At 43.2% G+C, this 13,315-nt stretch overlaps 1 protein-coding gene across 9 annotated transcripts in view; it reads left to right on the forward strand.

Annotated features, from left to right (window-relative positions):
- The first annotated feature begins 4,291 nt into the window (after nucleotides 1-4,291).
- Nucleotides 4,292-13,315, forward strand: part of RAPGEF3 (Rap guanine nucleotide exchange factor 3) — a 37,288-nt gene continuing 28,264 nt past the window's right edge. For 5 of the 9 annotated variants that reach the window (XM_074225676.1, XM_074225673.1, XM_074225677.1 and 2 more), the window contains exons 1-6: nucleotides 4,292-4,632; nucleotides 5,082-5,297; nucleotides 12,139-12,192; nucleotides 12,304-12,410; nucleotides 12,618-12,739; nucleotides 12,944-13,109. In XM_074225676.1, coding sequence (XP_074081777.1) covers nucleotides 4,618-4,632; nucleotides 5,082-5,297; nucleotides 12,139-12,192; nucleotides 12,304-12,410; nucleotides 12,618-12,739; nucleotides 12,944-13,109 — 680 coding nt within the window. In that variant the 5' untranslated portion in view covers nucleotides 4,292-4,617. Of the gene's footprint in view, nucleotides 4,633-4,932; nucleotides 5,298-12,138; nucleotides 12,193-12,303; nucleotides 12,411-12,617; nucleotides 12,740-12,943; nucleotides 13,110-13,315 lie in introns of all 9 variants that reach the window. The other 4 variants (XM_074225679.1, XM_074225678.1, XM_074225674.1 and 1 more) reach the window with 4 other exon arrangements.

Below are 13,315 nucleotides of genomic sequence, written 5' to 3' on the forward strand. Positions count from 1 at the left end.
ATATGATCAATCCAGAATTATAAAGGCAACTAACAACCTGAATCCACACCCCTAGATCTTCTATACCAGCTAGATCCCACAATCCCAACAAATATAGTCATTAAAGGCTTTGCTCTGCCCTCCCCACATCCCCCCACAGATAGCTAGGTGGCAGCTAGAGCACCAGACTTGGAGTTAGGAAGACCTATGTTCAAATGTAGGCTCAGGCACCATGGGCAAGTCTCTTAACCATGTCTGCTTCCGTTTCTCATCTGTAAAATGAGCTGGAGAAAGAAATGGCAAACCATTCCAGTAGTTCTGGCAAGAAAATTGCAAATAAGCTCACGAAGAGTTGGATATCAATGAAATAAATGAACATACATATATATGTATGTATATAATTAAATATGTATTAAATATTATAAATTTATAAACAAAAATTTTAAACATTATGTTAAAACTCTTTAGTTTGGGGTATGCAAATATCAATTGAATGTTTACTGAAAAATAACTTTTATCTTGCTTGGCTTCCACAGGTAGAAGGAGGAGAGGAATAAAAAGCAGAAGGAACTGGATCCCAGTCCTACTTTGCATAATCAAGATTGATAAGGGTTTGATTGGACAGTACCAGAATTCAAAGATAAGATAAAGGGTCTATTTCTTATGCATCTCCCCTACTGATCCTTGAACCTTAAACACTTCCCTGATCCATCTAAATTAGCATCCTAGTTTCTGGAAGGGGTGGGGAGTAAGTAGAAATTACATTGAGGAAAATGTCATTTGGGGTGTGTCCCAGCCAATTAGGGCAGGGTGGAAAGTGGGTTGGCAAATTTGTTATTCTCATGGCTCTATGTTGCTTTTCCCAAATTAACACAGATATCTCAATTATGATTTTCAGGAGTTCCAAGCATCCTCAAAGTTGTAATCTTGAAAATCTTTCCCTTTCTTTAGATGGTATTCCTATGCTAAAGTGCCCTATTTGAATCTCTCATCACTAATGATTATATTTTAAAACTCCACTCAGCTGCATTTCCAGTTTTTTAAACTACAATGTTTTCTATATATAGATGAAAAATGTTTTCTTCCACTGCATAATTTATCTTCTCTGAAATTGTTGCTGCTGATTTGTTTCGTGGGTTCGGTTTGCGAAGAATCACAACTCAGACTGAGGAATGCAGGTTTTGGAAAGAAAATAGAGATTTATTTTTTCTTTTTTTTATTATTTTTAAAAGATTTTATTTATTTTGAGTTTTACAATTTTTCCCCTAATCTTACTTCCCTCCCCCACCCCCCCACAGAAGGCAGTTTGCCAATCTTTACATTGTTTCCATGGTATACATTGATCCAAATTGAATGTGATGAGAGAGAAATCATATCTTTAAAGGAAGAAACATGAAGTATAAGAGATAGCAAGATCAGACAATAAGATAACAGTTTTTTTTTCTCTAAATTAAAGGTAATACTCCTTGGTCTTTGTTTAAACTCTACAATTCTTTCTCTGGATACAGATGGTATGCTCCATTGCAGACAGCCCCAAATTGTCCCTGACTGTTGCACTGATGGAATGAGCAAGTCCATTAAGGTTGATCATCACTCCCATGTTGCTGTTAGGGTATACAATGTTCTTCTGGTTCTGCTCATCTCACTCAGCATCAGCTCATGCAAATCCCTCCAGGCTTCCCTGAATTTCCATCCCTCCTGGTTTCTAATAGAGCAATAGTGTTCCATGACATAACATATACCACAGTTTGCTAAGCCATTCCCCAATTGAAGGACATTTATTTGATTTCCAATTTTTTGCCACCACAAACAGGGCTGCTATGAATATTTTTGTACAAGTGATGTTTTTACCCTTTTTTCAACATCTCTTCAGTGTATAACCAGTAGTGGTTATTGCTGGATCAAAGGGTATGCACATTTTTGTTGCGTCTTTGGGCATAGTTCCAAATTGCTCTCCAGAAAGGTTGGATGAGTTCACAGCTCCACCAACAATGTTAATAGTGTTCCAGATTTCCCACAACCCTTCCAACAATGCTCACTATCCTTTCTGGTCATATTGGTCAGTCTGACTGGCGTGAGGTAGTACCTCAGAGAAGCTTTAATTTGCAGAAAATAGAGATTTATTAAAGGAAGTTACAGCATATTAAGAAAATGATAAAAAAGTTAAAAAGAGTTTAAAGAGATTTGGATTGCTGATTGAATTGACCAGGCCAGCTGGTCAAGGTTCAGCAGAAGACTTGGAAGGTAAAAAGGGACCAGCCCCTCTCTCAGATCTCCTTAAATTCTCTCCCAGAGTCCATGGGAGGGTGTGGTGACCTGTGAATGACCCAAGTCCCTTGTTGGAGAGTTTGCCTCTTAGGGGAAAGTCTCTTTTGGGTGGTCTTCCAGGACCTGTGCTCCCTGGCAGCCCCCACCAAAAAACAATGTAATCCAATTCAGGTTGAAGGTCTGGCCCTCAGGTATGGAAGGACAAGGAAGATTCCCTTCACAATGCAAACAAAAGATTTACAAAGTTTGTCTCCTACTGATCTCATCACTCCCATGCCCAGGTTTCTTCTGCATCAAAATCTCCTATACCATTTCCAAAACTAAGCTAATCACTTGGCCTCTCAACATCTTCAACTCAAACCCCATTCCTCAACTGTCCTCTTTCCCCTCTTCCAAGTCCTCAGTCTTCTAGTTAGCCTTTCTTTTGAGAATCCTGATTAGTTTTCTTTCCTCAGATTCCCAGAACTCAGTGACTGGAGATGATACTCATTCTCTTCCTCTTGCCCCATCTCACTTAACTGTCCCTGCATTACTCTGAAAGCAATCACTGTAGAAGGGAGGTGGACTTTCTTCTTATTAGGTTGCAAACTGTGGGATGTCTCCTCTCACCTGGTGAATTAAGTGAAGAGAGTTAAAGGGGACAAGAGTCCTAGAGGACTGAGGGAACAGGTGTTTCCCCCTAAACCCTCCTTTGCCATCCTTAGCAGTGAGAGCACAAAGGAGGGGCTAAAGATAGAGTGACAGTCTCCGGTAGCTTTTTTTTGTTTTTATTTATGGTACTAGAGACTCCAGAGGTAATCTCGTACTTTAATTCCTATAACAATATCTCTGAAAAGTGGTTACCAGGTTGTAAGATGAAGGTGATAGGGGAATTCTCTACTCTTTTTTTAAATTTTTTAAATTTTTTTTTAATTCTCTACTCTTTATCACTTTCTGCTCAGTATACCATTTCAGCTTGGGTAGGATGTGAGAATGAATGGGAATTGTCTCGATCACCCTTTCAGAGATAGAAATTAAGCCTAAAGAAAATGAAGCAGTCGGGGTGGCTAGGTGGCACAGTGGATAGAGCACCAGCCCTGGACTCAGAAGTACCTGAGTTCAAATCCAGTCTCAGACACTTAATAATGACCTTGGGCAAGCCACTTAACCCCGTTTGTCTTGCAAAAACCTAAAAAAAAAATAAAGCAGTCTCAGTTTTGTCTAAGAATCGCTCATCAGTACATATAGTGGGTATTTAATAAATATTTGTTGAATTACATTGAAATTGTGAACTGGGGGGAGGGGAGGATGTAGCCTGGTCAAGGTGTCTTTGATTAGTGCTCTAGGATGAACACATTAGGAAAAAACGGGCCAGGGTTCAGTACCCTTTCCTCTTCCTTACTGAACTAAACTTCAGACCCACGCCAGACAGAAAAACATCTTGTTTACAGGTTGCCGGCCCGCTCTGTCCAACCCCTCCCCAAGGGGCCCGAGTCCAAGGGTCGCGCCTCAGTGTCCTCAGCGGCATCTCTGCTCTGTCCCCTTGGAGAGCTGCAGGCCGAGCCCTCCGCAGACGTCTGTCGGAGGTGGAGGACCGAGGCCAGAGGCAGGACGTGCCCCCAACCTTCCCCTCGCCGCCAACAGCCGGGAAGCGGCCCCAGGCCGGATTTCCCTCCCGGGTGGGACCGCAGTGACTCATTTGTACCCCCTCCTCCCTCCCAGCTTCCCAGTTTCCTTGTTTGCACTTCTCCTCCTGGACACGTGGCTGCTGGTACCTCCACTCACTGATCCCCCCCCCCAGCACCATCTTCTTGACCCCCAACTCTCCACCCCCAACTCACCCCCGGTTTTCTCCTGCCCGCTGCAGATCTTTCAGGGCCCCCCTCCCTCCCTCCCCATTTCTCTCGGAGCTCCACCTTTTCCCTACCCAGTACCCGCCTCCTTTCTGCAGAGCCGAGGTTTTAGAGACTAAACTGACGCCTCCTCCCCCCGCCCCACTTCCATCCAATCCGGCTGACCAATGGGGGTGGGGGGACGGGGGCCTGGCAGCCAGGTTGGGGGTGTGGCAGCTCGGTGTGCACTTTGTCAGCGCCCCGTGCCAGCTGGCGCTTCTTCTGGTACAGAGGTGGAGGTGCTAGGTGTAAGGGCTGCGTGTCACTCAAGGGCTCCTCCGACGCCCCCGAGTCTCCTCCATCCAGTTTCCTTCCTGGGACCCTCGTTCGGGTCAGACTTCTCCGAGGAACTGTTTCCACTGGAAACTAGCCCTGTCCACCGGACTTGGGATCTACCCACCTGAACCCTTCCTATTGGGGCGGCTCTTATTCCTTCTAGCAAAGGGAGTGAAGGGCACCCCCAAGGGCGACAAGGGTTGGGGTGTCTCGACGTAGTGACATGAAGGTGAGTGAGGTGAGTGGATTGGGCCAGAGGCGCTCTGTTCTGAAACCAAAGGAAAAAGATTGGAGGAAAGGGGTGCCAAACTGAAGCTTCTTTTCTGAGGCATCTAGAGGGGGATGAAGTTAGTAAGAAACAAGTCTCCTGCAAGGAGTTGTCAGAGCAGCCAGGGAATTATTCCCTGATGACAAATTCAGAAAGGTTTAAGGGGGAAAGAAGCATTTTTCAAGTGATCCCAGTAGAAGATACCTAGATGCCTCAGGCTAACAGGCTCTACAGGGGGTCTTTTTTGTCTCTCCTCCTACCTTCTTACAGAATTGCAGGCTTCTCTCCCACCACCCTGAGATCTAAGAGGTCTCCAAAGAAGGGAATTCTGCCCTTAAGCCAAACCACCAGAGTCTGACCTGTTGGCCTGATTTCCCACCCCACCCCTATCCCTGTTTTCCTTGCTCCCTGGATCACAGGTGGGTTGGCCAGGTGAGGGCCGATGGCAGGTGGGACTAGCAGGTGAAGAGTGCCCAGCTTTGCCAGGACCATCCACAGCAGGGCTGCCAGATGTTGTGCCAGAGGGGACATTGTTCAATATGGTGCTAAGGAAGATTCACCTGCCCAGGAGTTGTTCTTACCAGTTGCAGCTAGAGCACAAGACACCCCCCAGTCGGATTCAGTGTTTGCGTTGGGTGAGTACTAATGCTTCACTTAGGGATCAGGAGCTGGAGTTGGAGAGAGGTGTAGATGGGTAATGGGTGTTACAGAGGGTGCAAATTCATAGTAGATTATAATGGGGGGAGGTTTAGTGAGGCCAGGGCAGCATTGTTTTGTGGATTACTCTCTGTATTGTCTAGATGATGTCGTCATAAAGGTGTATATGTGAAATATGGGCACTGGGTCTTGGGGGTGGATAAACCTTTTGATTGTTGGTAAACAATTATCATTTCTCTACCTACTGATCTAAGCAAATGGACTTGCCTCATCCCTCATTGAATAACTGTATGGGGATATTCCAAGATACGTTGCTAAAGTGTGTATAGTCATATTGGCATTTGGGACCAGTGCAGTTGAAAAGAATAATTCTGGGTGAGGAAAAGGGAACCTGAGTAAGGATAATTAGAATCCTCTTTCTGATCTGTCATCCCCAGTGATCTCAATCTCAAGTCCCCTTAGAAGCAAGAAATAAAACAAACTTAGGAAGAGAGAAAGAGACAAGGAGAAGGGTATTGAATTGGGGAGGATTTCACAGAAGACAGAAGAAAATAAATGAAAGGAAACTAAATGGAGTGGTAGAACAAGATGATGAGAATGCACCAAAACTTTTCTGAACCTATAAGGATCAAAGAGTAACATATTTCAGGGAAAGACAGAGAGTAGTTGGTCTCCAACCTCAGTGTATCTTTCTATCTCTTTAAGTAGAAAATTTTCCAGTGCCTTGCTGGGCAGACATGATATTAATTTGATGACTCTGAGTAGCCCAAAAGTTGTTACTTCTCAACCACCTTCATATTCCTCTGAGAACAAATTCCATCTACATTCATTATTGATGCCGGAGAAAATTAAGAGAATTTGAATGTGACAGAAAGAATTTGGGTGGAGATGTAAATTGACTTGGGGTAGAGAATTATGATTGGAACAGAAAACAATTGTAATCTTTGGTGGAGACCCTTTCTTAAAGTACCATCGATTCATTAAACAATGTAAAATTTGTATTCTGATCTCCTTTGGTTTTACCTAATTCTGTGTCTGGAAAGAGAAAGGGAGTTCACCTTTTGCCCTCTGGATGAGAGGCAAGACAAAAACCTGAGCTGGATTCCAGTTCAGGACCACCTCAGTCTTCTCTGATAATGGTCCAGCCAACACTGCTTGGCTGTTCTTTTATCTCACTCTCTCTCTCTCCCTAGCCCTTCCTATGTCTTGTAACCTCTTTAATAATTTTTTTTTATTTCCACCCATGCTTTCCTGAGTCTGAATGATGATTCCTCATAGGTAGAACTGAACTCAACTAGTCAGCGGCTACATTATAATGTCTGAAATTGAGCTAGGAAAACCCATAGAAGGGATCTCAGGATTATAGACTTAGTCATTTTTTAGACCAAATCCCTCATTTGATAGATGAGAAAACTGAAACCTAGAGTTGCCAGGGCAGATTTGAACCTGGATTCTAGAGTTGGCTCTAGAATTATTGCTTTTTTTCCCACTGTACCACCTGCCTCTCTAGGATCTAGGACTCATCAGTAAGAACTTGATTTGAAACTGGGCCCCACCCTTTGACCTAGCTGTTGTTGTTAGTCATGTCTGACTCTTCATGATCCCATTTTGGGATTTTCTTGGCAGAGTGGTTTGCCATTTCTTCTCCAGCTCATTTTATAGATGAGAAATGGAGGCAAGCAGGGGTAAGTAACTTGGAGTCACATAACTAGTTGTGTCAGAGTCCAGATTTGAACTCATGAAAATGAGTCTTCCTGACTCCAGGTCCAGTGCTCTATTCACCTAGCCACCTCTCTCCTAATATTATCAACCCCCAGATTTCTTTTCTTTGACCAATCTGGGACACTGGAGGTTGTTAAGGAGACTCAGTCCTCCTAGGTTTCTTAATGGCATTTCTCCCCACCCCCACTTCTCTGTCAATCACTGTAAACTGCTGCTGCCTAGAGCCAGTGGGCTGGAACCCTCCCTCCCTCTGGCCCTCCCAGGGCTATAATTATATGTGTGCTTCCTGTCCCCTCCCCAACCCTGGGAAGGAAGGCGGGGTAGGTCCTAAGCTAGGACAATGAGGTCACAAGGTATTTCTCTTGGGACCCCAGACTGGTGGGGAAGCAGTCAGGCTTTTCCACATTCACTAGAGCTTTCAAAATCGTAAGACCAAAGAGTACCCAAAGGAGATTGAAAAACTGTATGTGAGTGTGTGCATATGTGGGTATGTGCATTAAGAGGTGTTTAAAAGAGGACTAGAACGCAAATGGTGTTAAAAAGCTGGAAATTAGACTTCTCCCCTGGGGTGATAGCTAGCCAGAAGTTTTAACCTGCATGGGCTGAGTGGAGGAAGGGCAGAGGGCTTCACTCCCTCCTCTGAGCTATATCTGGGGAATGTTTTGGGAGGATCTAGCCTATTGTGTTTGGTCTTAAGATGTATCCATTGTGTGTATATGTATATATGTGTGTGTGTGTGTGTGTGTGTGTGTGTGTGTGTGTGCATATATGTCCTCATTTATCCTTCTCCCTGCAAAATTTAATGGATGAAATACATCTTTAATCTAGGAAGAGATTAACCAGCAGGGACCAAGGTGAATCTGTATAAGGTAGTTACACAAAATGAGAAGGATATATGAGAATCCAAGGACATTAGAAAATGAGAAGCTGAAGACTAATGAAATACCTTTCTTAAAAGCCAAAAAAGCAAAGGACCTTCGCTTTCTACTCCTTTCTAGAACAAGATAGAATTAGATTGGAAGTTAAATAGCAGAAAGAATTTTCTGACCCATCAGGGATAGAAGATGCTAGAAAGGGAGTTAAAGGGTATTTCCTGGAAATTTTATTGGCTGGAAGATTATCTAGAGACATCTTCTGGGCCACACTAGTTTGGAATGCCAAGTTAATGTGGCAGTTGTCCAAAGATAGCTGGCATTTATCTAGGCTTTAAGGTTAGCAAAATGTTTTGCTGATATAATCTCATTTGACCCTTATATCAACCCTGTGAGGTAAGCATGGCAGGTATTATTATTTTCATTGTTCAGTTGTGAAAACTGAGGCTGTGTACCTTTCAGTGACTTGTCCATCATGGACAGTACAGAAAATAAATGTCAAAGACAGGATTCTAATTCTCCTGATTCCAAGGCTAATACTCTGCCCTCTTCACCACAACGCCTGTAAGGAGGTAGCCCCAATCTCAAAATCCATCATGGACTTGTTCCCAACAGTTGCTCTGCACATATGGCTTCCCTACCCCCACCATTACCATGGGCAGTCCTGGCAAAGAACCCTTGCTAGGAGTTAAAGGGAACAGGTCTGACAGGTCAGCACAAGACTTCCTGGCTCAGAGCTTACCCCTGTATCCTGGATTCTGACAGCTTCACATGGGGAACTGACAATAGAACAGATGTCAACAAATGCCAGCTCCTCTATCCTTCCCCATTACCAATTCAGAATTGCCGGAATTTTAATGAACAACTTCTCTTTGAGGGGACATCTCTCTTGTCATCTTTGTCCATAGAGCTGGAAACTCTGTGATTTCTTACTTGAGAATCTATAGCACTTTTGAGTCTGATACTCATTAACCAACTCCTAAGGATCATTTTAGGCTAAGGGTGAGATCAGAAAAATAGTGCAGTGGACTCCTTTGGGGGGAGGGGGGAGGATGGGAAGTGCTTTACAGTATTATTATCAAAGGCAGGTATATATTATCTCATTTAACCTAAACTACTAGAATAACTTTTGTAATGGGAGGTCTGCTAAATTCTGTGAAGTTAAAATGAATTTTTAAAACTGGAAAAGGATGGGACCCTTAGGAGAAAGTCCACACCATAGTGGGATGACCTAACTCATTTCAACCTGAGATAATAGTGTAGATCAATAAGCTTTGAACAAAGCTCCCTAGTCCTGGGGCATTGTGATAGGCAGGTCCTCTGAACTGATCCTATGAACTGTGATGTGTGCTCCTAGGTCAGGACAACACTGGAGAAAAGAATATGTGGAAGGGAGAGAAGACTTTTCTCTCCCTTCCACGTATTCTTTTCTCCAATGTTTGGAACTGAGATTGTAGTTCTTCCGAACTTCTGAGCATTTTGTAATGAAAACATGCTCATTAGGAACTTTGAGTCACCACCTCAGGCACTGTTTGTCCCAAGGGTTGGGAGGGGTGGAGGGTTCCTCTTCTTCTTCCCTCCCTCCAGCTCCTCCTCTTCATTTCCTGTAATTAAGTCCTCTGGATGCAGTCTCTAGCCTAGTGTTTGGTTCTATTATCCAGACAAGATGATCCCTATTAATTCATACCTGCAAAATGAAGATTTTGAGGGACTCATTACTGGCATTACTGGACATGATTCACAGGCCCTCTTGTATCTGGTAGCCACAGACTGCCACTGTGACCCTAAGAGCTGAGCACTGCGGTCTTGATGTTCTTTAGCCATATGCAAATTCCCACCTCACCTATTATTTCCCTAGTGATACAAGACTATAGAACATGGAAGCCAAGAGAAATCTTCAAAGTCATAATAGTCTAACCCTTTAACTCTGCTATTGCTTCTCTGGTCTTTCCATTAACCCCATTCTTTCCCTGCCTGTCATTAACCATTTCTGCAACCTTACTGCTACCTCCCTTCAGATGCTGTTCTTAATTTGTAATGAATGTTCCAGGTTCCCAATAAAGAGAATAATAATGATTGAGAGGAGGAAAGCCAATCACAGTACTTTGAAACAAACAGCATACCTATTAGTACCTCTTATTTTTGATTCTACTTGGGTCAGTTCCTGTGCTAACATGGGTCACTCTTAAGAGGACAAAGGTCTAACATGATTTATAGGATCATACTGATTTAGAACTGTAAGACACCTTTTTACTCCCTCCTTTTATGGACGAGGGAATTTAGCCCCAGAGTGTTCAAGTGGCTAGTTCAAAATTACAAAAGGCAAAGTAAGAACCAGATCAAGAGTCAAACCCAAGTCCCCTACTCCAGATCCAGTTCTTTTTCTCATTACGCATTTGGGAAGACCATATGGTTCAATGGAAAGAATGGGCAAGATGTGGACTCAGAGAACCTTAGTTCTATTCCTGGTTCTGCCTCTTGCTGCCCATGTGACTTTCTGCAAATCATTTAACTTCTCTTGGGCTTAGTTTTCTCATCCATAAAATGAAGGATTTTTGATTTAGTGACTCTAAGGTCCCTTCCAGGCAACTAGGTGGCACAGTTGATAGAGTGCATAGCACAACCCAGCCTGGAATCAGGAAGCCTCATCTTCATGAGTTCAAATCTGACCTAAGACACTCAGTAGCTGTGTGACCCTGACCAAGTCACTTAATTCTATTTGCCTCAGTTTCCTCATCTGTAAAATGAGCTGGAAAAGTAAATGGCAAACCATTCCAGTATCTTTGTCAAGAAAATCCCAAATGGGATCTCAAGGAACTCTTGTCTATTGGGAGAGATGTATGAATGAGATATAGGCAGAATATGTTATTAATAATCAATTTAAACTTCTTTTTTTTTAAGATTTTGCAAGGCAATGGGGTTAAGTGGCTTGCTGAAGGCCACACGGCTAGGTAATTGTTAAGTGTCTGAGGCTGGATTTGAATTCAGGTACTCCTGACTCCAAGGCCAGTGCTCTATCCACTGCGCCACCTAGCTGCCCTTATTAATAATCAATTTAAAAGAAAGAAGTTGAGGTTGACAAGACCTGGAAAATAATGCTTTTAGAAAGTGGGACTTTAGTTGAGAGAGTTCTTCCCTAATTTAGGACAGAGAAAATGCTTGGTCAAGAGATAGAGGGTCATTTGTTAATGGTACATGGAGGATCAACAACAATTGTTACTAGACCATGGAATATATAGAAGAGAATAAGGAGTAAGAAGATGAGAAAGATCAGGAGGGAAGAGGTTATGAAGGACTTTAAAAGGAAAACAAGATCTTTCATATGATCCTAGAGGTAACAGGAAGTCACTGAAGTTTTCTAAATGGGGCAGAGGAGATCAAACCTACATTTTAAAAACCTGAATAGAAGCTATAGGAATAGAATTGAGGCAGAAAGGCTTTCATCCATAAAACGAGGGAGTTAAAGGTGTCTTCCAGTGCTAAATCAGTATGATCCTACCAGTCATGTGTTTAGACCTTTGTCCTCTTAGACCCATGTTAGCACAGGAACTGGCCCAAGTGGAATAAAAAATGAGAGGTGCCAATGAATATGGTGTTCATTTCAAAGTACTCTGACTTTCCCAGCCCTTTCTTTCTCCTCCTCTCACTCATTATTATTCTCTTTGTTGGGAACCTGGAACATTCATTACAGATTAAGAACAACATCTGAAGGAAGGTAGAAATAAGATTAGCAGAGAGGCTATAGCAGGCTATAGAGATTTGGTTGCTGGTTGATGGCAGTGTCAGAGGAGAAAATGGGCATATATTACATTCTATGGTATAAGAAATTTTGTGAAGGTAGAAACAACAGATTGGATATGATTGAGTGGAGAGATTGAGGAGTCAAGGCTGACACCTAGGGTGTAAACTTGTGGAAGTGGGGGGGATAGTGGTACTTTGTACACAGTAGAGCTGGAGTGGTAGAGGGAATGATTGACTAGATAAATAAGGTAATTGTATCCCCTTAGTAAAATATAAGTTCTTTGATGGTAAGAACTGTTTTTCAGTTTGTTAACTCTCTCTAGCACCTTGATCATAGTTGCCTGCTTGACTGATCGAACTATATTGTTTAGGTCTGGGATTTTAGGGATGGGTGTGATAGGAAACAATTGACTCCAAGGGATGGGTCCAGTTTGGGGCTCCCTACACTGAGAACCTGAATCTCCTTATTATTCTTCCTCTACAGACACCACTTACCAATAATAAAGAGACACTGGATTTTCATGCGAGCCTGGAACAGGTATCTACTGTGGGTTTAGGTACAAAGCCAATGCAAGGACTCATGGTAGAAGAAGGGGGGAAATCAACGTGTTCCTTAACTGAATCTCTTCTCTCTCCAATCACAACCTAGGCTACTTCAGAGCAGGTGCTTAGGGCTGGGAAGCTGCTGCATAGGCATCTTCTATCCACCTGCCCCACCCTCATAAGAGATCGGAAATATCACCTCAGATTATACCGGTGGGTAGATAGCTCCCTCTCTACTTTTATCCTCTCTTCTCTATGGGGATTAGAAGAGGCAAAGTCTGAGACCTAGTCTTGCTTCCCATGGTAGAACTGGATAAGGAGGGGAGAAGTGTGGAATATCTTCTGAATACAAATCTTCTATTATCCCAGAATTCTGCTCACTGCCCCACACCACCAAACATTATACTTCTTGTTTCCCAGGAAGTGCTGCTCTGGGAGAGAGCTGGTTGATGGAGTCTTGGCTTTGGGACTTGGAGTTCAATCCCGAAGTCAAGCTTTGGGCATCTGTCAAGTTCTGCTGAATGAAGGAGCCCTTTGCCATGGTGAGCATGGGTAGTAGGTATATTGGGTTTTTTCCAAAAGGTATTGGGAATTTTGAATGAGTATTAGATTTATCATGCAAATAAGATGCTGTAGTATACAGCAATAGATTTTGGTCAATGGTATGGCATGTTATTCTCCAAACTATCACTAAATCCTCCTTTTCCTTGCTCTTTTCTCTTCTATGTTTGGTCTTTTCTCCTCAGTAAAACATGAATGGGCCTTCCATGACCGAGATGCTCACTTCTATCGATTCCCTGGGCCAGAGCCAGACCTGGACAACATTCAAGAGATAGAGGAGCTGGCTGAGGCTGTAAGCTTGCTGTCTCAGCGAGGACCAGATGCTCTGCTCACTGTGGCACTGCGCAAGCCGTGAGTTGCGAGCCATTTATTTGGGATCTACTATCTCCCTAGAGGGTAAAACTAAGGTCCCTTGTAGCTCTGAAATGCTATAGTATCCATCTCTCATATCCTCCACCGACAGTAGAAATTCCTCCTTCCTCCTTTGGAAGGAAGGTATAGTGGAGAAGAGAACCAAAGTGGGAGTCAGAAGACCTGGATTCTAGTCCTAATTCTAC

The sequence above is a fragment of the Macrotis lagotis genome, chromosome 2 (genome assembly GCF_037893015.1).
Source record: "Macrotis lagotis isolate mMagLag1 chromosome 2, bilby.v1.9.chrom.fasta, whole genome shotgun sequence".
Taxonomy (NCBI): Eukaryota; Metazoa; Chordata; class Mammalia; order Peramelemorphia; family Peramelidae; genus Macrotis; species Macrotis lagotis.